The sequence below is a fragment of the Frieseomelitta varia genome, unplaced genomic scaffold, assembly GCF_011392965.1.
Source record: "Frieseomelitta varia isolate USP_RPSP 00005682 unplaced genomic scaffold, Fvar_1.2 scaffold_442, whole genome shotgun sequence".
Lineage (NCBI taxonomy): Eukaryota > Metazoa > Arthropoda > Insecta > Hymenoptera > Apidae > Frieseomelitta > Frieseomelitta varia.
The window spans coordinates 341,519-365,945 of NW_025110193.1; the positions used below are offsets into that span (position 1 = coordinate 341,519).

Consider the following 24,427-nt stretch of genomic DNA (forward strand, 5'->3'; position numbering starts at 1 on the left):
ATAACTGCTTTCTCACGATGTTTATGTTCACCATTTCTGCGACTACGGCACAGTTGTGTCAAACACACAAGTTGAAGTGGATATCGCTCGATTTTTTAATGACGATAGGAGAAATTTAGATGTTAATAAAACAGGTATTTGTAAAATATAATACTCCGTTCCCGGCGTATTACTCGTCATCGACAGAGAGAGACTCTCAGAGATATTCTCATTTGCAACTTTTGTTCATTAACGGACCAAACGTTTGAGGAATGAGTCGTATTTATTAGAAACTAAGACAAATTTCTGCGGTAATAATACACACTAATAAATTATTTTGATCTTCATTGATCACTCGTTTTTTTTTTTTTTTTTTTCACTCAAGTATTTTAACTTCATTGATATTTACTTTGAATGTTATTTTAAACTCAAATTTCCAAACAAATATTACTCTCTCGAACAATGAGATTTCTTATTTGCCTGGCTTCGAATTTCATTCAATCAACCACATATCCTCCACTATTTACCAAAGAACATTCAGCTTCAATTTACCTACAAATTATCATTCGAAATAAATGTCTGCCTCGGCTGACTAAAACGATCTCGAAACAAATGAGACAAAAGTGCGCCAACCAGCTCTAGATCGAATCGGCGAATTCGAAACTATTGTACAAAACGCGGACTAATTGACAGAGGTAATGAACAGCGCGACTCGTTACGACCAGTCAGATCGATACAGCGTTCGAACGCGTTGGAGAAACCGGCGGAATGCCGAGCGAATTCTTGTTGGTGGCGAACCGCGGACCCAATGGACGAACGCGATTAAAGTGGTACCGAGCAGCCGGAGATTTCGTTGCGCACAGTTTGCGCCGGTTTGCTAGTTAAATACTTCGTCACCGGGGCACGTCAAGTCGCGTGCACGTCGTCGATCCGACATTTTTTTGCGATCCCGGCGCGAACAGAGGGAAAAACGGCGGAGAAAACGGGAGCACGCTTAATTAGGTTCTTCTCGAAATACGCTGGCTACGTAACAACCGACCTTGCGTGGCCCATATTGCCATCACGCCACCGAACACGGGACGCGGACGCATTTTTCTGCGCATGCAAGAAAACACTGTTGTACACATTCGAGTAGACGACAAACTTTGCCGGTGCCTTGCCTCGTCTATCGATGCATTCGTTTGTTCCTCCCCGCCGCAATTTCAGCGCTCGTTGTGGCGTAAATAATTTCTGTATAATAAATAATATTAAAATCGTAAAAATTTCTGTAACGTCGAAATTGTAAAAATTTATTTCTTTTTTTTTTTTGAATTTTGTTTTTCGAATGAACGGAATTTGTAATTTCTGGCAGAAATTCTATCGTTTCGCACGAAAAATACACGCTTTTGACAATTTCAATGATTTAAAAAAAAAAAAAAAAAAAGGAGATTAATAATTCGAACGATACCGGAGCCACATATTTTTTTTTGTTTTCAATTTTGATAGCTTTGAAATTAAATGTAATTGGAAATTAATCTACCATTAAAATGACCAATTTATAATTTTTTTTTTTATATTTTACAGATGTGAAACAGTGTGTTTTTAGAGATTTAAATGATTTTTCCTAAGATGTATAAATAAAAGCTTGTGTACTTTATTGTATTACCAAATTTTCTATGTTTCTTTTCTTTACTTTAGCACCTCCGATGAAAATTTCACGTTTTAATCGTTGGTGTTCAAATAACCAACTTCCGTAAGGATAGTTGACATCTTAAATTTACTATAACAATTAATCGAACAACTTCAGCCTCGAGTACAATCGAGACTACAAAGCTTGGAATTTCCAATACCACTGGAGAAACTAAGAGAAAGTTGAAAGCATATCCGAGACCCGCAATCCGAAGCCGAAGGTTGAGCTCGGGATACGTTGATCTTGAAGGTCCAAGGCTTCGAAAAACCGTCGACTTTAATTTCAAATTAAATATTAATTCAAAAAACGCGTTAAGATCGAAAAAGGCTTCAACGTCTCTTATCGCGGTCGTACTTTGCTGCAAGTCAACAATGTGGGTCTATCTAAGCCCTGAAATCTCGATACCGCCAATGGTAAGTGCTACCGTGTTGGAGTGAGGGTGGAGAAAAGAAAAAAAAGATTAATGACCGTGGTATCACGAGGGTGTTCTAATTACCATTCACGTGTCGCGCGAAAGCCCGATCTTACGTCCAGATGAATATAAACTCGTTGTATTTATCGAGTATCGCGCCGTGGAGGAGGAGAGAGGAAATTAAAATTAAACGACGCTCTGGTGGCGACGAGCGCGGCTGTCTTATAAAAATTTCACGGTCAACGCGATGAGTTGATAAATATTCGACAAGATCGGTGCTTGTCTCGGTGAGCCATTTCTCGTTCTTTTTTTTTTTTTTTCTTCTCTCCCCTTCAGCGTCTGTAATAACCAGACTGTCCCGAATGGCGCGAAATTGCCACTGCACGTGCCGACTGGTGAAAATGGAATTCTCGCGCGATCCAAAGCTCGAACGGACGATCGATATACCGATTGAAAACAACGGGGGAAGGGCCGTGAACGTACAGAGCGCGATCCCGCCCCCGCGATAACCGGTTGCGTGTTCACCAGCGAGATCACGATCGATCGCGACAGATTGTTTCACGTGGCTGCATACGTGAATTTGATTTGTTTTTCAAATAAAATCTCCCGAAGCGTGCTCGCGCTCGGCCAGATTTGTAATTTGTACGTACGTATAGTAATTTCCCCTTCGCGGACGCGCTGCGTTGCCCGTGGCCTCTCGATTCTCTCTCTTTTCGGAGAGACCAGCTTGCAGCAGTTTCGCGAGCAAACTGCAGCGCGTACTGTCGGCTTTGCTCGCAAATTTATCGCGACTCGTCACGTACATCACCGCTACGGAACAATGGACAGGTGTGTGACCAACAGGGGGGGAGGGGGGAGGGGAGCGCCATTGACCCAGATGTTGCCATTGATTCAGCAATGACACATGCACGTCCTTCATCCGTCGTACACACACGCACAGTGATATCAGTTCGAACGATTTTCTCATTTTCTTCTAAACGGTTTAAGATCACGCGTTACATTCTGTACGCAAACTCTGTTCGCTGTCGATGTGAAAGAACAGAAGATTTAGCTGACATCAAAAGCACTAAATATTATTGCCGTGAACAACAATTACGTTTCTTTCCTCGTTTTTTTCTGAAATATCAGGTACCATTTACCGAAAAAAAAAAAAAACACGTAACTTATCTTTTTTCTTTTTAGAGCATGGGTATCCAATATTTTAGGTCTTCTAGGCCTCATTGGCCAACAAAAAGTTTGTTCTGGGCCGCACATATTTTTTTACCAGTTCAACGTAATTTATACTATTTATGAGAATATTAAAACAATTTTTACAATGAAACGATACTTTAATTAATATATTTATATTAATATTAATATATTTATATTAATTAAAGATACCTTTTTAGATACTAGTTCATCAGTATCTGATCTGATACAGATAGTGGCAATACGAAGACTACTTTCAAGATGTTAGTCTAAAATTTTATTTTCTATGTGCTTCGTATGAGAAAAAAATCTCTCTAAAACGAGACACCGTGAACATTCGTGGTTAAAATTATTCGAATAATGAAACAGTGAAATTCTTCAATTATTCCAATTTTGATAAGTAAGATCTCAGAGCCTCGATTCATTCTCATTCCTCGAGACAACGAGTTATTTATTAAAAATTTCAATTTCACTCCACGAACGTCCATTCATCGTCAAACACACTCCCTTTTCCCGAAGGTTCGTGCATTTCCTTTGATTGTTTTTTGTGTTTCATTTTCCGCGCATCGTTAAAACCAAATTAACCCGCGACTGCAGCGTTTGTCTCCGATATTAGTTTCCCGGATTTAACATTTTCGCGTGAGAAACAACAGGAAAATGCAAATGCCTCGCGGCCCCACGTGTTGCATTAAGACTTTCCGAAAAAAAAAAAAAAAAAAAAAAAGAAAAAGAAGAAACTTCGGCAAGTCACGTTTCCGCAATAACGTCTCTCATTAATCTCCGGTTCCCTTAACCGCGCATAATATCGTTCTAAATCGCTCCGAGCGAGTAGAAATTATCGAAATTCCCTACCTCCCCGTTCTCTCGCTCTCGTTTCGTGATTTAAGAGAATCGCCGAGAAAAAGAAAAAAATGCCGTTACGTTCTCGCGAAGAAGAAAATGATAAGATAGAGGGCGTAAATCGGCGTTGACGTTGGCCTGACAATTTTCTTTTGAATCTTCTAACCGATGACCTCCGGTGATTTCTCCGCTCCCCGTGGCTGCCAACGCTCGAATTGCTTCCGCTGAGCAACGCATGGAAAAAACGCGGCGTCTTTCCTCGTTTCTTCACTTCTTTTTCTCCTTTTTTTCTTTTTTTTTTTTTTTCTTTTTTTTCTTTTTTCCTCCTCCCTAGCCTTCGCGCTGCGACGCTTTATTCCGATACAACGCTTATCCGCGCGTGGCCGTGGCGCCGCGCGTGCATTATCATTATCGTTAGAGGCTGATTCGACCGGCGAGAGAAAAATGATCGCCCGTAAATTACCCGTTCCACGTGTTTATTCCTCCCATTTATCTCCCCTCCCATTTATTGCCGGCGAATTCTCGCGAAAATGCGTCCCCGTTATTCCGGGAGGGAAAAAATACAACACTCGCGCGAGTAACGTACCAATCGCTGGCGGACGAATCATCTGGCTACGCTACTTCGGTGCTCGAGTCGGTGATTAGACACATTACGTGTACATAATTTTTCAGTTACGAGCGTTCGCCCGATGAAACTGCACAAGGGAAATGTTCTGACGCAAACGTTCTCGTGGATGGTAATTCCGTATCAACTATTTCATTCTGCTAATTAACTAACTATGTAAATTCTCTGTTCTACTAATTTTATATGAATTCTACATAAACTAAATTCTATTAAATAAATGCTAATTAAATAGTTATATATTTAAATAGTATTTAATTATATTTATTCTATTAAAATTAGTATATTTATTCTACTAATTAAATAACTATTGGTTATATATTATATAGCTAATGGTTATATATTTAATTAGTATTTAATTATATTTATTCTATTAAAATTAGTATATTTAGTCTACTAATTAAATAACTATTCTCTTCTACTAATCAACTAATCATTCTATATATTCTATTCTATTCCAACTATTCTGTTCTATTAATTAACTAACTATATAAATTCTATATTCTACTAATTTTATATGAATTCTACATAAACTATATAAATTCTATTAAATAAATGCTAATTAAATGTTATATGTTTAATTAGTATTTAATTTAATGGTTATATATTTAATTAATATTTAATTATATTTATTCTATTAAAATAAGATATTTTTATTTTACTAATTAAATAACTATTCTCTTCTACTAATCGACTAATCGTTCTATCTGTTCTATTCTATTCCAACTATTCTGTTCTATTAATTAACTAACTATATAAATTCTATGTTCTACTAATGTTATATGAATTCTACATAAATTCCACTAATTAAATAGTTATATATTTACTGTTTAATTATATTATTTATAATTTTATTTACTTATTCATTCATTTACTATTTTATTTATTTACTATAATTTAACTATATTTAATTATATTTATCCCAGACTAGAATACATTTATTCTATAACTAATTAAACAACTATTCTATCTCACCAAATTAAACCAACTGTTTTTTAACTGCTCCAACTGTTTTAATTATTCTACCCTACTCCATGACGAAAAGTGAAAATAAAGAACAATCGATCGTTAGTGCTCCTTTCGATCCTCTCAAAATAATTCCGACTCGCGATGTCGCGGCGTACTATAACATCGCACGATTTATGTCGCCGGACTAACAGACTAAGTAGTACAACACGATGAATACACATACGACGATCGTACACACGGGGAACCGGTAAAAATCTTCGCGAGAATCAGTATATCCCGGTTTTATCTCTGCGTGTGTAATTAAACGTTGGACACGTTGCCGGCACATCGGCAACGTAACGTCAAATTTATAACTGTTGTTTGAACGAAACGACGACAGAGAAATTAATCTCAGGGGGGGGGAGGGGGGATGGACGCGCGCGGCTGTGTTTGACGTCTAAGAGCCGATATTAACCGGGGCCGGGCGCTAACGCGTAATTTATTTCCACCGGGTCGAATCATCGGATCGTGGCAATCTGTCGAGAGATCAACATCAGACACGTGTAATGGCGGATCGATGGACGCGGGAAGGACGCGGAGATGGCGAAGTTTACCAGTAAAACGGAAATCGATAACGAGCGACCGTGCGGCGGCGCGACTACTTCCCTCTTCCTCTTTTCCACCCCCTTCCCTATCCTCCCTCTGGGAATGGATTCGAAATCGATCAGGCGAAGTTAGATCTTCGTTACACGAGGCTATCCATCTTTTTGCACTCTCTCGCGTTCTTTTTTTTTTTTCTTTTAACTCTCTCTTTTTTTTTTTTTCTTTTAACTCTCTCGAGTTTGTTTCTCTCTTTCCTCGCGTGTCGAAGGGATCGTTGGAGAAATGAACTCTGGGTATAAAGATTGAGACTCGATCTTGATATCAACTTTTTTGACGTCGCGTTTATTTTTTTTTTTTTTTTTTTTTTTTTTTCCATTAAAAGTCGCTGATTCGCTCAGCTGCGCATTGTCGTCCCTTTGAAATGAAACTTTATTCTCTCTCTTTCTCTCTCTGTCTTTCCGTTTCGTCTCCTCGTTTCAAAGCTTCTGCCTAAGACCAATCGCAAGGCAAACTAATAAGAAACAAAGGGAGTGGAAAGTTTTTTGAAAAAACGAGAAATTCGATTTTGATCGCGACGGCGCTGCCTTCGTTTTTTCATTGCAGGCGTTCGAGGAGCTGGAGGAGCTGCTAGGAAAGAACAACATATGCATCGCGATTAAGGAGAAATTGGTGAAGGATTCCGGCGTTGCCGAGGAGACCGCTTACGACAATATCGTGTTGAAATTGCTGACTAAACCGAGAGCACGAGGTAAGCTATTTTTAACATTAGTTTGCAAACAACTGTATACGTGTGTGGATTGGTACGTCTATCGGGTGAAAAATATTTGATTTATCCCCGCGAACGAGATAGAAAAACGCAAGAGAAAGAAGCATGAAGGTTGTAAAAATCGGATTTTCATTCGCAACGATTTCGTAGCGTTAAAACACCCGGGGGGGGGGAGAAGCGTGACCAGGGCGAGATAAAATGGAAGAAACGCTTATCTCCGAGTACACAGCGAAAGTAAATCGCGAAAACAGATTAAAAGATCCAACGACAAACAATTTCGGAACCCCGTGATTTTTACTGGCAACGGTCAACTCGATAGCGGCGGATCGTAAATTGAAAATCTCTCGCGTCTCCAAATATACGTAGCTATCGATTCTCCGGTCGCATGTCGTCCAGCACGCGAATAGCTCGTATCATTCGAGAAAATCGAACGCCCGTTTGAAAAAAATGGCATAAATGCACGTCCTTCCAAAATTAAACGCGCGTAGGAATCTTATTTTTGTCGCAAGTTTTATCAAGCGACCGATGCTTAGCTTAACACTAATACTATCAATAAGTGAAGCATGAAATTTCCATCGGAAAGAAACAGAAAATCTTTGTAATACTTAGAAATAGTAATTATTCATACAACAATAATTATTTGTATCTTTATAATACTTCGTAATAATAGATAATATTACTTATTAAGAATCATTCCAAATATTTTTACAATTTCATCATCTAAAAAGTGTACATCTGTTGAACAAAAATATTCAAATGGTCATTTTGACCTAAGTGTCAAAAATCCCTCTATATCCTACATTTTTATTTAAAATAAATATCCTAGTGACAAGTGTCCGACATTTTCATTAAAAACAATTCGAAACTTTATTTTTTCAAACAAAAGAGAAAAAAAATTTCAATCGAACGATTTTGATAAAGTTCCAACGAAAAGGGATCGAAAGAAGGGAGAAGGATCGATCGACGTGAAATTTCAACCGAAAGAATAAACGCGAGACAAAGATGCCTCTCCCGGTGAAATAAAAGAAATAAAGGAGCGAGTCTTTTTGGCAGAGATTCTTATCGTAACTGTTTCGGCTCCTGTTTCGTCATCAAAATTGAAGGGAAGTAGGACGATCGGATACTTTCCCCGGGGATAAAACGCGAATCCTTGAAATTTCATCGACTTGTAACTTCCGGCAGGAATCGGATCTCCCCGCGTTTGTTTCTCCCCTTTGCAAAGCGGAAACGAGCGTCGCGAGTCAATTTAAAACTAAATCTTAGAGCCAATAGAAATTGTCGAGAACCTTCTCTACTTCAACGAGCGATTTGTTAACGAGACGAGTGCAAGATAAGTTATTTTTAGTATCGGCTATAATTTGCAATGACGTTGCGCGATAAATTTCCATGCCCAAATATGAATACTAATAGTCTATGAAATACTACACCCGTCTTTCTCAACTTTTAAGATTTATGATTATGCGTTTTTTAAAATTACGATTTGAATGAAATTTATGCATTTACGGTTTGCTCCGTGCAACGAATGTGCTCCGTGAACAATGTTAAAAGAGAAGTTCGACGTATCGAAAAATCGAACAAAGTTTCCCAAACGTTCAAGCGTGCAGAGGTGGAATTGTCGGGAAGCAATCACGTGCATACGTCTCGAAGAGACGTTCGAAGATCAGAAGATTTTTCGCCAGATTCTAACTCTGAGTTTCTCTTTTCACGATATTACTTTTGTGTTTGTTTCGTTTGAACTTCTCTCCTAGCAATAGCAAGCTGTTGTAATTTCCCTGAGCTTCTAGAGAAACTGGAGAGCCGCCGAAGCTCGTGCAAAAGCTCTAGACGCTCGCGTAGTAACTGTGGAAAACGTTGGCTCCACCAGGTACCTTGGCCAGACATCTCAAAACACTCGAATACTTTCACGAGCCACGCTGCGCACTCCCACTTTCGAACAAACTCACGGAAAACATTAAACGCTTTTTTTTTCCAAGGCTTTCTCAAAAGGTTTTTTTCTGAAGACAGAAACACAGTCGAAACGGTGACAACTTGTTCAAGTACAGGATAACACAAAATAAATAATAAATAAATAATAATTAAATAATAAACATAAAATAAGTAATAGCTTGTTCAAGTACAGGGTAACATAAAATAAATAATAAATAAATAAATAATAAACATAAAATAAATAATAGCTAAGATCTAAAATACATAATAAATAGACACAGTCGAAACGGTGACAGCTTGTTCAAGTACAGGGTAACATAAAATAAATAATAAATAAATAAACAATAAATAAATAATAAATAAATAAACAACAAATAAATAATAAATAAATAAACAATAAATAATAAACATAAAATAAATAATAGCTAAGATCTAAAATACATAATAAATATTACTATAAAAAAATGTATAGCAATATTTAAGAATATTTTATCAATGTGAATTAAAGAAGTGCATATACGCCCCCCTGTTGCTCCAAAAATTTGCGGGCCCTCTAAGCAGGTTGGGCACGCCGTGTTACGTTACGAAAACACAGGTAAAAAGGCTCGAATTCTGCGTGCATGATGTGCATCATTTTTTAAAGGCAAACCTCGAGAAAGATGATCTCGTAAGTTGCATGTTTGGAAGAGTACGTCACGCACGAATTTATCATGGAATTTTTAACGCGACAATCGACGGGGTCGTCGTTTTCAATATCTGCCTGTTCACAGATGTGGCAAGCGAGTGCCTGAAACACTGTGACATAAAAATGTTTAAAAATTCGGTCTGCCCCTACCCGACATGGCAATATTATCCTCGTTCTAGTCTTTCACGCACGCTGGAAATAAAGGCCCATGAGAAAGTCATCAGTTACTATCTCGCGCGGCGTCAAAGCGGCGGCGGTACCGCGAACAGAAAAAAAAAGTCAAGGTTCAGTCGAGGCGTAAATCTCCATCGCAATTTTCTCGATAGACGTTTCCTCGAGATACGTGGCGAAGCTGCACGAACGAATGTTCATTTTCAGCTGGTAAATTTCATAAACGCGCGTCTCCGCTGAAAGACGTCTCCGTTTCACGTCTTAAACGTCGAAGAAATTGCGTGGCCTGTTTCGAGTGGTAATAACGAGTCTCTAGTTAGTTTCCCCTTGAGTGGAAAGAAAAGTTTGTCCTTCGATTTGATGGAAATACATATAATGTACCATAATATGTTTATATTAACACACACACAATTTCCAAGGAAATTGCAACAAAAATCCAAGAAAGATTGAAGCTAGTATTTAGAATTTCTCTCGAAGCGTTCAATCCTTTGATCCTGGTTTCATCAATCGCACCATTCTACACAGAACAAACACTAGGAAGAGTAAATGTATCAATTTGCATTCCACGACGTTTAAATGGCACTCATGATCCAAAGTTTCTCACTATCAAAGCACTCTCTTTCTCTCTCTCTCTCTCTCTCTCTCTCTCTCTGCTTCTCCTCAGCCTTGTTGTTTGTTCTTTCATCGACACGAGAGTCCGAAGTTGCAACGGTTTGTTCCAGAAACAGAAGGAAAGACAGGATAATCTTTGGCCAGTTCTGTTTCACGAAGGATACTGTTTCGTCTTCTTCTTACATATCTTCTTGCAGTTACCTAGATGAAGCCTGATCGAAGAGCAATCTCGAATCTCCATCCGGTTGGCTCTGTCTGCTGTTCTTTCCTTAAAACTCGTCCGAGCTTCGAGCTTCACGTCGGTGTGAAAGAAGAATCGCGACTGTGTGGAACGGTGCACGTTCCTCGCGGGATTGTTCTTACGAGGATCCAGATTACGTGGAAATTCATTAAAAAACAGCTCACCGTGAGAAAGGAAATGGAAGATCGAGAGCGTGGAAGAGCGCAAGTAGGACAATTAACGGGGCAATTTGCACGAAAGAAAATACATCGGCGTTTTAGCTAATTTGACTTGAGAAAACCCCCGTGAAGATGTTTTCCCATCTAGAAATCTAATCAACATTTCCAGCTGTTATAACACCGTGACCTTGTTTCGTTCACGATTCTCGTTTCCTCCTCGAAATTTGCATTTATCAAAGATGAAATGCCAATGAAGGAAACGAGCGATGCATAATCTTGGACGACATCGGAGAGAAATAAGACTCAAACGAAAAAATTAATAACAAAGAACCGACTCAATGTCTGTACAATGCACGAAAGTTTGAGAAGCGTGGCGAAAAAGCAAACGAGGTTGAACTTGATCGTGCTTCTGCAAAGCAACGACTGCGATGATGATGATGATGAGTTTGCTTTCGAGTGTCGTGTCAACAGCGCGCGGCGCTATTGCGAAGACAGTGACGAGGGAACGAGAGAATTCCAAAAAAATAAATGCTCGACTACTTCCCACGGAGTTGGACTAGTTTGATAGGATCGTCAGAGTCTCTATGTTGTAAACTAACTGATCGTCAATGATCCTTCAATGACTAAGTCTAAAAATCAAGATTCACACGATGGGAAATTATCGAGGTAATCTACACAGATTCCTTGACTTCGATAAACGCGATAACAAACATCAAAAGTCATAGAAATGGTTCAGGAAACATACACCAGGAACTTACTAACGACCATAAACAAATAATAATCACCTGGATTTCGTCACACCAACAAGGAATAGAAGAAAACGAGAAAGCCGACTCCTTAGCCAAAGAAGTAACAACAGACCGAACAAACGAATCCCACACCGAAACCTACTAGCTTCAACGACCAAAGCTGAAAGAGAAGAATTGAACAGAATTTGGACTAGGACAAATAGAACCAAAAAATACCAAACAACAATATAAGCAGAAAAGAAAGGATAGCTATGACTAGACTTCGAATCGGACACTCCAAGATCACACACGAATACCTCCTAAGCAAAACAGAACCACCTTTCTGCAACGCCTGCAACCAATAAATCACCACCCAACACCTGCCACATGAGTGCAGAAAATACCGAAATACGGATTAAACTCTAACTCTGCCAGAAACAACAAAGAAACGTTATCAACTAGTGTTCTGGCGCAAAACAGAACCCTCCGAGGCGTCAGTCAGGTCAATTCCTACAAAGCCTCGGCCCTGCCGAAAATTGCCAGATGTGCTAACATACCTCTCATCTAAGGACATTTTCTCTGGCCTTAGAGAGAGAGTATGTGGAAAGGCTCGGTAGGGCATAAACAAATCCTTGTCTAGGAAACAAGGCACCTTGGCCGGCTCCAGAAAGTCGCCTACTAATTCTAAAGGCGACGTAGATTCACGTAGCGAACAGACGATTAAATGCACACGTAGACCACTCAAGGAGTCACAAGCAGTCCAATCATTCACTTTCATTTTACACTAAATCAGTCAGAGGAGTGATTCCGCGTCGGTCACTCATTCACTCACTCAATTCAGTCACTTTGTATTAGTTGAGAAATAAAAGTATTTANCATAAAACATCTCTCCGGAGGCTGTAAAAGGCACGACGAGAGAGCGACGAGCGAAGCGGGCAGCAACCAACGTTCACCGTCGAGCTTGCCGTAACACCTCCTAAGCAAAACAGAACCACCTTTCTGCAACGCCGGCAACCAATAAATCACCACCCAACACCTGCCACATGAATGCTGAAAATACGGATTAAACTCTAACTCTGCCAGAAACAACAAAGAAACATTATCAACTACCTAAAGGAAACCCAACTACTCGGCCAGATGTAAAGAAAAAATTCCAGCACGTCGCTAAAGACCATCGTAGTCGATGCGACTCTAAACCCCCATATGGAAAAAAAAAAATTATCGAGGCGTTGATGACCGAAAAAAAAAGTGGTTGCCGTAGCAAAGTCGAAGCTGCCTGAATAAATAAAAGGCTGATTGCCATTTTTCATTTTTCATCGGTCACATTCTTGCACAAGTGTCTCTGTTTTGGGAGAATTGTTTTCAGAAAGTAGTGAGAGTTTATCGTTCCTCGGTCATAGGACGTACGACGTCTCTCTCAGAGAAACGTCTGGAAAACATTCTACGCGTGTAGATATTGCAACGAGGTGACAGGTGGCTCTCGAAGCTCACGACGTTCCGATGGGCTTTGCTCTCTTTTAGCGGGGAAAAATTAATTAATCCCCGCGCGGGACGGATGAATAGATACTGAGAAGCGTCGAAGACGAAAAAGGGGCGGCGAAAGAGAAATACACGGCAATCGCATTAAATTAAATTCCAGTTCCCCGCGTACCAAGGTAAGATATTTCTTCCGTTGGGTTTCGTTTGACTCGACGCGAAACAAAGAAGGAAAAAATAGAAGAACAAGAACATCTTCCCCCCCCCCCCCATTGTTGGTAGAATTTCGCAGAATACTCGAAACGAGTTGCTGTTATTTATGGAGCAGCTGGACCGGAAAACCCCTTTGTGCCGCGAGCTAATTTTTGGACTGATCGCCAGAACGGAGAATCTACCCGCGGACTACGAGTGACCTGGTTCCATCCTCTCGCCTCGAGAACTTGTAATCAACTCGTTTGGGAATTGAAGTAATCGGATCAAAGCGGATGGGTATTCTATCCTACGATGATCGGGAAATGATAACTTCGTGATATCGATGTTCAATCGTATATTATCAGATTTAATCGCAGATTTGATTGTGGAACAGCGGAAATCTCATCGTTCAGAATTTCTTCCTGTATTTCTTCCTTGTTTATCTAGTCACTCTAATCTTAAGACGTAAAATACGTGATGTGATGACAGAGATTTGAGAATAAGATTTTCAGTTAGAGAGGTAGCATGCAGGTATACAAAGAGCTTAATATCGTCGTACTCGAACTTGTTCAGTTTTTCTTAATTTCTAAAATAATAAATTAATTCCCAAAGTAACGAAAAATTTATCAGAAACCACGTGGGTTCAAAATTTTGTTTAATATCTCCCCCCCCCCCCATGTAGTATGCGCAAGTTTGTCGATCGTTTGACTTCGTTTGGCCATGTTTGATCCTTCGAGAGGCTGCTGAGATCAGAAGATATCGCAGACATTTCGTAGAAGTGTATCGATCAACTTTGTCATTATTTTCATCTGTCTGTTAAGGGTGCATAATATTCGGCTCGGATCAAGAAGTGGCCGGTGTGATGAGAGCGGTTCGACGTTGCAACGCGACCGGCGCGTTCTCGTGGATCGGGAGCGACGGGTGGAGCGCCAGAGGCTTGGTTAGTAATGGCAACGAGCCGGAAGTGGAAGGTACCCTATCAGTCCAACCTCAAGCCAATCCTGTCAAGGGTTTCGAGGAATACTTCCTGAATCTGACCGTCGAGAACAACCGGAGGAATCCGTGGTTCGTTGGTAAGCGAGACACGCGAGGTCTTCGTCAAACTTCTCCAATTCTAACTTCGCGCGAGCTGCGAATTTTAGGCTGATGCGTGATCCGTCTATCGTCGCTAGAACTTGCAACTTGTTCAGCCGATTAACAGAATGAAATAATGACGGGTGGACACAATCCTCGTTCGAGCAAAATTTTTCATTGTTTAACCTCCTGCGCTGGAATGACGTGCCACGCACGTCGAGAACTTTGTATCCCAAAGGTTGCAACAGTTTCTTAGTTTTAGGTATATTATTATTATTATTATTAAGTATATAAAATATATTTAAATATATTTTGTGTTAAATATATAAAATATATTTAAATATACTTTGTGTTAAATATATAAAATATATTTAAATATACTTTGTGTTAAATATATAAAATATATTTAAATATATTTTGTATTAAATATATAAGATATATTTAAATATAATATATATAAAATATATCTAAATATAATATATATAAAATATATTTAAATACAATATATACAAAATATATTTAAATATAGGCAACAACAAATAATAAATTTATTATTTCTTAATAATTTCTGTACATGGTTTGGTCACACGTTATGGTCCGTGAACCAGTTGCCAGCGCAAGAGGTTAATCATTGTATGACACGATCTTTTCACGCATTTATCGGAATTTATCGGAATCTTTCAACAGAAGGAAAGATGATGACGTATCGTAGTGCAGTGTGTATCGTGAATGATTTTAGAATTCTGGGAAGACCACTTTCAATGTAGATACCCGAACGCATCCGTAACACCGTACAATCAAAAGTACAAGAGACCGTGCACGACGAAAGAGCGCCTGACGAAACAGAACACGGTGTTCGAGGATCAGCTGCAATTCGTCTCCGACGCTGTCATGGCCTTCGGCCACGCCTTTCGGTAACTCGATCTTTCCTAATCCTTTCCCTTTTCTTTCGAACGAGCCTGCCTGTCGTAACGCGTGATCTCGATCATTTTGTCTTATTGACTCGTGTTTCCCAGAGACATGCACAAGGACCTCTGCGACGGTAAACCTGGACTCTGCGAAACGATGAAACCCAACAAGGGTACGGAGCTGTTGCAGTACCTTCGAAAGGTGAATTTTAAAGGTAAGATGAAGAATGGACTTTAACCCTTCACTTAACATTCTCCGTCCTCCGAGCTGTTCAAGGCAAGAGCTCTTCATTGACACGATTTCGTACGCCCTCGGGTTCAAGGTCTGAGCGGCGACAAGTTCGAGTTCGACCAGAACGGCGACGGCCCGGCGCGATACAACATCATACACTTCAAACAAATCAAGCCCGGCAAGTACAAGTGGGTGCGGGTCGGCGAGTACGTTAACGGTGAATTAAAGTGGAATAAGTCCGGTAAGCCACGGGGATTGGCCGTTTCGCAATCCCCCGTTTTCCTCGTACCGTCTTCTTTTTCTTCTCGGTGAAATTGAACGAGGGATATATCCCCCTTCCCCTCTCTCGCTATCTATTCGCATATTCCTTGCAGAAATCCAATTTAAACTTGGACATCCTCAGCCGCCCGAAAGCGTGTGCTCTCTACCCTGCGAGGTCGGCCAGGCAAAGAAATACGTCGAGGGTGAGAAATGCTGTTGGCACTGCTTCAACTGCACTCAATATCAGGTTTGTCAGCTCGATATTTAGCCTACCGGACCGCGTTCGTTTATCTTACGAACGATATGTGTGTGTGTGTGTGTGTGTGTGTGTGTGTGTGTGTGTGTGTGTGTGTGTGTTCGATCGTTTCGTCGCCGAATTCACTTACCACACGTGCACATGGTAGTAAAATTTCATTTGTTCAAAATGAAAGAGCTCTTCCGCCAGATATCCTTCGCCGAAGATATACGTCTCGCATATAAATACGCGGGTGTCCCCACGTAACGTGGACAGTGTCTACGTTCAATAAAAGGGATCCCCTTTCCAGGTATTACTTTCTCTTCTCGATCGACGAACAAATAAACGGATGGTGTCTTTTTAGTGGATTAGCTCGAGGATAACGACGCACGCAAAACGACGTTGACGCAGCCTTTCGTTTAGAAACACGTCCTTTTGAAACTTTCACTTTAGCCGCTTGCGCTGGCAACTGATTGCGGACCGTAACGAGTGGCCAAAACCGTGTACAATAATTCGTCGCTTTCTTTTTTGAACTCGTCGGTACGACGATCACTGGATAGAAATTACTGAGAAGCAATAAATTTATTGTTTGCTTTGCCTATGTTGTTTTAAATATACTTGAAACTGAGGAAATATTACAATTTTGGAACAAAAAATTCTCGACGTGCGTCATTCCAGCGCAAGAGGTTAAGCGGACAGTGTGAAATTTTCAAAAAATCGATTTTTTTCTTTTGTTTTAAATAGTTTGAAGTCTTAGAAATAAGATACAAAGGTTCTAACCTTTAAAACGACTTATTTTATAATAATAAATCCTGCTGATACAGAACAATTGAATTTGTATCACTGTCTACAACTTGAAGCAGTATCATAAAGTGTAAATCGTGTGATTCAAATATTACTTTTGGTGAGTCGAACATCAGAGGACTTGGATTCAATTTAGTTGTGAATTGTAAGAACTGTGAACCGCGATATACAAGTAAAAAAAGTAAGTAAAGGATACACATAGAAAATGACGTTCTGAAACTTAAGCGTTTTTCTCAAAACTAGGTTTTTAGAAACGGTATTCAAGATATCTCGGTATCGAACCAACCGATTACTGTTAAACTTGGTACGTATCTTTAGCGTAACATTTACTAGGGATTGACGATCGAACATTTTTTAATTTGTAACAATTTCGAAAAATATAAACAAATAACGTAGAAATTTTTGGCATAAATTTGATAAATCGAAAACAAATAGCTGCTGTTTTCATAATTTTCACAAAAATGAAAATGTTGGATCGTCAATCCCTAGAGAATATTGTTTACTTTTGATACATTTTTGCCTTTTTGTTGCAGTTAATCCTGTTTCGCTGGAATCATGCACACCGATAGGCAGTGTAAAAAAAAGTTGTGTGAAAGATTGCCTTTAAAAAGCTAAATAATAGCCTTCTTTTCTTTCTCTTTTTTAATGTTGCTTTTTATAGTGTTCATAATGTGTTAAAATAAACCACAAAAACTCATGTAAATCAAATATGTAGTTTTCTTCTAGCCTTCCAAAGTATACGTAATTTTTAGGCCCGTCGCAGTGTCCTGCACCCTCAAGCAGCTTCCCTTTCTCTCGAGGAAAGAGAATAAAATAGCCTTCTACCTGCTTGGCCGAGTTTTTCGTGAAACTTTTGTATGTTCTGTTGAACAGATACGACATCCGAGGGACGAGACCCAATGTATACCCTGTCGTCAAGGAACGGTGCCAGACGACACGCATTCTGCTTGTCGTGACATCCCCGAGGAGTTCCTGCGTCCGGAGAGCGGATGGGCGATAGGGGCAATGGCTTTCTCTGCCACGGGGATTCTGGTGAGTGTGTAACTCCGATCGAAAGAGAATTATACAATTCTCCCTTTCAGCGAGAGAACGTGAGCGAGTGGTTTTGCAAAGAGCATCGAAAGGAACGTTGAATATAATTATACGATATCGACTCTGCCACGTTTAATCGTGGGGTGAAACGAAGGAGAGGTAAGGTTGGCCCGATAAGGATCGGTTGCTCTACGAACGGCGGTTACATGCCGCAATCTAACGTATACACACGATGAAATAATCATTAGCCGACTGCTCTCGGCCGCGTGATATGTAATTTTGACGACGGTGTACAACCGGTGCTGTGTCCTACAACCGTACGGCTGCATTATCGATCCCGGCTTTTTAACCCTCTCCAATTGCTTCTCGTTAAATATCAAAATGTCAGCACGAAATTGCACCTTAAAAAATTCAAGTTTACTCGATTGTACGAATGCAACGACGATGCCGAGCCAACGTCGTTAAATTCACGAGGCTTCCCCCACGTTATGCAGTGTATCACGCTTGGCATTTGTTACGAAACAAGATTCATCAAGCGGATAAATTCAACTGTAGACAAATTTTATGTTCTTCCCTTGTACTCTGCCCTTTCTTCTTTACTGTACTTTACTTTGCCTCGTCTTCTTCTTTAGAAAAGAAAATTAGAAAACAAGGCATCTCACCTTTTGAACCAGCGAAAACTGTTTTCTCTGTCAAATAGATAACGCTGTTCGTCTGCGGCGTGTTTCTGAAGCACAACGACACGCCGGTAGTTCGCGCGTCTGGTCGCGAGCTATCGTACGTGCTGCTGTCTGGGATTCTGCTCTGTTACCTCGTCACTTTCGCCCTCGTTCTCAGACCGACGGACATTGTTTGCGGCATTCAAAGGTAAGGGATTGAAGAACGTGGAACGTGGCTTTTGGAAGAAAAAGCGACTGTGTGGTGGCCAACGAGAAAAAGAAAAAAAGAAATTCAATTCCCTCGTGAGAGAGAGTGAGTCACCGAATCGGTGAATTGATATTAACAGGAGAACACGGAACGGACAATCGATTCCTGTGAGGCTGATAAATTTCGAGGGAACGAAATTTCATCGACGAACGTGAATTGCGCGCAACACGATTGGCGGGGGGATCAAAAGAAGAATGTAAAGCAGAATCGGTGAATCTAGCCAACGAGTCAAAGTTACACCTGTTCCCAATTTTCAACACTCGCCATCGCACGCTCCGATCTCGTTTCCTCTCCGAGAAATTTCCAACAACTTCGACAAAGAGTTGCTTTGATGTAGAGATATTTTGACGAAGGGGGAAAATATATTCCAAAGTCTCTTTTTCCTCGTCAAAAGCAACGGAGAACGTTAAGAAGTCTTTCTATCCGTTTAGAAATCCAATAAAAAGTTACAGCGAGCAAAACTGAATCGCGCGTACGTAAATTCTTAACGTAAAATTCGAGAAATGCAAAATATGCGCAGAATGTTTTTTCGCTTCGCAGAATAAATTTTATGAAGAAACTTATTGTCATCACTATTCTGGCAACTGCAGATTATTCTCGTGGAGTCAGTTTCCCAGAAAATGAAATTATTTATACAATTTTTACTAATTTGGATAGAAAATTGCCAATACTTTGATGTTCGATAAAATTGTAGAAAAGAAAATGTTTAAAGATCGTTGTGCTGACAGAGGAAATTTTCAATTTCCAAATTCCAAAACCATGGTGGATCGATTCGTGAAAAAAATTGTTCAACGTTCTTCGCTGACTGAATTCTCGCAATTTTTCAGATATAAAGAATGCTCCTACTTTCTCGCCCACTGCACGATGAAAGCTTTACGCTTGAAAATGAGGTCCACAGGTTCTCGTGTGATAACAACAGCTCAAAGTATCGACAATTTTTCACCATTCACGCGTACCAATTACGCTCTTTATCGTAAATCTGTAACTACCAGAGACGACGGCTAATTTGCTTCGCAGGTTCACCGCAGGCTTCTGTTTCACCGTGGTTTACGCGGCGCTGCTAACCAAGACGAATCGAATATCGAGGATCTTCAACGCGAGCAAGCACAGCGCCAAGAGACCCTCCTTCATATCTCCGCGATCGCAGCTAATCATCTGCTTCGGTTTGGTGTTCGTGCAAATTTTAATCAACGGCGTCTGGATGATAATCGACCCGGCCAGGGCGATGTACCACTATCCAACCCGTGAGGACAACTTGCTCGTTTGCAACAGTTACATCGACGCCAGTTACATGATCGCCTTTGCCTACCCCATCATGCTGATCGTAGTTTGCACTGTGTACGCTGTTCTCACCAGGAAGATCCCAGAAGCTTTCAACGAGAGCAAACACATTGGTGAGCGTGCATGTGCACCTTTGAATTTTCAAACATCTCTTTGATTCCATTTCGCAACTTGTTGCGTTTTCGTTACGGGGAATTTCTCGTTCGTTTCGATTCGGCAGATGAAACAAAATTGGTGAACAGCGTAAGAAATAATACTTTCTTTAGCAATGAATGCATCAATGCTTTTCGAATCTTGACTAAGGTAACACATCCTTAAACTCCATGGATAGAACAATGTCGAGCTTTTAGCAGAACATGTTAATGTTAGTTTCTCGGTAGAAAATTTCATCAACGGCGCACGCGCGACGAAATTCAGGTTCAAACAGCTTTTTGGGAACACAAGCACAAGTTGGGACATAACTCAAACACAAGGGTTCGAACAATAATTCTGCAGCTAAAGCTGAACTTCCGTTAAGTCATAAACCCGAGCCGCGCTTGAATGCAAGTAGAATCCTGAGACATTAATGAGAATAGTTCGGCCGGATTTGCGCAGGGAACATCGCTCGTATTCTTAATCTTTTGTCCGCGAGAGCACAATAAGCTGCTGCGACCAGCAGCAGAGCGTACCGCTGGCGAATAAATACGTCCGCTGTGGAAATAGCAATCGCAAGTGTGCAAATGTGTTCCCCGTGTGCAGGTTTCACCATGTATACCACGTGTGTGATATGGTTGGCTTTCGTGCCGCTGTACTTTGGAACTGGAAACAACGTCGCGCTGAGGATCACATCGATGTCAGTCACCATAAGCTTGTCCGCCTCCGTAACTATAGTCTGTCTCTTCAGTCCTAAGGTAACCTAACACTGGCGGATAATCTCTAATGTATTTAAGACGAGTGAAACTGAAACTGACAACAACTTTTTCACTGCTCCCTGACAGTTGTACATCATCCTAATACGACCGGAAAGGAACGTGCGTCAGAGTATGATGCCAACTAAGTACAGCACGACGAAAAGCTCGGCGGTCACGGCTACCAATGCCTCGAGCATGATAGCGCCAGTCACGCTGACCGCGGCTACCTGCGATCAGAACAAGGCTGTGAAGAAACACATTGCCACCACTATAGACTGCTCGACCCAAAGCGAATGTGAGTACCATTTGGCTTGAAGATATAATTAATTAACCTCTTGCGCTGGAATGACCTGCCACGCACGTCGAGAATTTTGTATCCCAAAGTTGCAATATTTTCTTAATTTTATATTATTATTGTTATTAAATATATAAAATGTATTTAAATATATTTAAATATTTTTTATATATTTAATATAAAATATATTTATACATATTTTATGTATTATTATTTTATAAATATATATCATATTATATTTAAATATAATATATATAAAATATATTTAAATATAATTTTGTATTTAATATATTTAAATACATTATATTTTATAAATATATTATATATTATATTATATTTAAATATAATTTTGTATTTAATATATTTAAATATATCATATTATATTATATTATATTTAATATTTAATATATTATAATATATTTAAATATAATATATTATAATATATTTAAATATAATATATTATAATATATTTAAATATAATATATATAAAATATATTTAAATATAGACAACAATAAATAATAAATTTATTACTTCTTGGTAATTTCTATCCAGTGACACCATATCGACGAGTTCAAACGAAAAAAAAAAAGCGACGAATTATTTTTTACCGTTCGGTCACTCGTTATGATCCGCGAACCAGCTGCCAGCGCAAGAGGTTAAATATATTAGATGATTTTTGAAATCGAAATCAACCCTTCCTCGCTACGTCGTAACGATTCATTCACAATCTTTTTCATCGTTTCTCAACAGTTGCCACCTTCTGCAAGGTGGCATTAGAGAGTCTGTTGGTTAAGATCGAATTATTTAAAATCCAACAACTGAATCTGAACCGAAATAAAGTAAATTCATCCGGGGGATTCAACGTCTTCTGAAGGAGGATTAATTGGAAAGTTTCAAGTTTGGAAAATATATTTCCCTTGCAGATTACGAACTGGAGATAAAGGATCAGAAGAACGGCAAGCCACCAGCGTCGGTCGTTTCCCGATCGACTCAGACCACAGGTAACAACGACAAGGACTCGAGTGCTATGATATCGAGCAAAGACTCGAAAGAGAACACCACCACGACAACGAAGCAATTGAACAACAACGCGAGAATAGGAAACGGGCCGGTGAATCAGAGCGAGGTCCCCTTATAGCAGCAAATCTCCATAGAACCGACAATTTTGCCGGCGATGTTGAAACCAATTTCGAAGAGGCCCGTGGTAGTTTAAAGGGACGGGAACGCGAAACGACATCGATGAAACGTCTCGATACGAATATTTTGTAAATACACTGACTGAACATGCATCGAGATATCGCATACGTTGATAAATTCTCTTTTGAGGCTGCGCTTGTTAAGGCTGGACGAAGATGCGAAAGTGAAAAGGATATCGTATAAATTGTAAACAATATCGAAAGTTTGTCTCGTGTGTGAACGGGTTAGAGGAGCATAAATGAATTAATAAAATGAAATAAATAAATTGTAGACTCGTGGGAAAAAATTTTTTGTGGGGGAGAGAGAGGAGAGATTCTTTGAATTTTCGGAGAGGAGTTGATTCGATTAATTACTACGAATACACGAGCAACGAAAGCGTTATGTATGTATGTACACCGTGCCGAGACGCATAATCATCGCGACCATGGTTAACTGTTAAGTGGCGTTTTGAAAACTGCTCTGATTTCTTCTGTGATCATAGCGTAATGCACGTAATAACCACGTGAGATTGCATAAACACTATTTTGTATATACACTGTCGTTTCATATCGTCTGTGCACGTTAACACGAGCCATTTTGCCGATTGTAAATATCGTTAGTCGAAAATTCGTTATTGTGTAAAAAAAGGAGAGGAGAAAGATCACGTATCCAAAAAAAAAAAAAAAAAAGAAAAGTATCGTTGCCAAATACGATTATAAACGTTTAAACGATCTTCTATTAGCAACTTTTGTAAGAAAAACATTAAGGAACAAAAAAAAGAAAGGGAAAGAGGAGGGAAACGATCAGTCGTTCGATACATCGAGAATACCATTCGTCGATTGTTCTATACACAAATTAAATTAAATTTCTGTAAATAGTTCAACGAAATGACACACATACACATACACACACACATATACACAGAGTAAATTACTCGAAAGGATAACTATATACAATTATACTTAATTCGAAGCTAATAATTCTCTTTAAGAAAAACAATTCCCAAGTGTGACTATACGAACGTAGAGTCTTAGATAATTAATCTTTTCTCCTTCTTTTCGATATCCTCTCTGCAGACTGTAGGAATTGCTACGCGTAGAATTTAAAAAGAAAAAGAAAAAAAAAGAAATAAAAATGAAAAAACGACGCAACAACTGCGTCAATTCAATCAGAGATATATATTGCGAAACGTAAATTTCTCAATAACGTAACGTCTGTAGTCGCTCTAAGATTTTAATCGAACGTCAACGCTTGATCTCTGTATAAACGAAAGAAAGTGTAAGCGACCGAACAATAAAAACGGTACGTTCGGTAGATACACCAGAAATGTACATACGTGTTAAGATATACTTGTAAATTCTTTTCGTAGTGTAGCAGTCAACGACGAACATATCTCAATCTAACTCGTGTGTACGTAGCTTGTTTCCTCTTACGTTAGTTTCGCCTGAACAAACGAAAAATGAGTATAACGAAAGTTGCCGATCACTTCAAGCAATTCGTTCTGTGCCGTTTTATATAGCGCCGATTGTGTGTGTAAAAGACGATTTGTAAACGTTTTGAATTTTTATAGAGAATCTCGAAAGGGATATTCCCCCGTGTCGAACTTTGGGTACAAATGAGCCCAGTATCCATCGTTTGGCACCGATCCCTCGTTTCTTTCAAAACAAAAAAAAGCAAAACAACACTCTGCTACAACGACATTTGATAAGTTGAAAGAGACATTAACCGAGCATCAGGAGTTGAACTAATAATTTCATTCGAAAGCAAAATTCTGATCAAAGAAAGAAAACGTAACCGATGTTACTCGTACGACACAGCTTTGCGAGAACGTGTGAATGTATTCTTTTTTTATTTTTTATCTCGAACGATCGGATTTAATTCGAGAGTATGTAAATACATTCAAAATATGTGATTGTAAATATAGATTGACACCGTGCTAAGTATTAAGACGTGGAAACGAAAACCACTAGTTCGTACGGAACCAATTTAGCCATAAACTAATTCTGTAAGTGTTAAGTGAACTTTGAACGCGAGATTAAAATTCGCCACGCGAATGACGAATTCCACGGTGCAACGTAATAACAATGTTAAGAGA

General features: G+C 39.4%; 1 protein-coding gene across 1 annotated transcript in view; it reads left to right on the plus strand.

Annotated features, from left to right (window-relative positions):
• Positions 1–24,373, plus strand: part of LOC122532215 (metabotropic glutamate receptor 4-like) — a 52,000-nt gene extending 27,627 nt beyond the window's left edge. The window contains exons 3-14 of the mRNA XM_043660794.1: positions 6,865–7,009; positions 14,038–14,289; positions 15,030–15,204; positions 15,307–15,413; positions 15,522–15,671; positions 15,805–15,938; positions 17,604–17,762; positions 18,463–18,629; positions 19,707–20,083; positions 20,709–20,860; positions 20,948–21,155; positions 22,080–24,373. Coding sequence (XP_043516729.1) covers positions 6,865–7,009; positions 14,038–14,289; positions 15,030–15,204; positions 15,307–15,413; positions 15,522–15,671; positions 15,805–15,938; positions 17,604–17,762; positions 18,463–18,629; positions 19,707–20,083; positions 20,709–20,860; positions 20,948–21,155; positions 22,080–22,294 — 2,241 coding nt within the window. The 3' untranslated portion in view covers positions 22,295–24,373. The remainder of the gene's footprint in view (positions 1–6,864; positions 7,010–14,037; positions 14,290–15,029; positions 15,205–15,306; positions 15,414–15,521; positions 15,672–15,804; positions 15,939–17,603; positions 17,763–18,462; positions 18,630–19,706; positions 20,084–20,708; positions 20,861–20,947; positions 21,156–22,079) is intronic.
• The last annotated feature ends 54 nt before the right edge of the window (positions 24,374–24,427 follow it).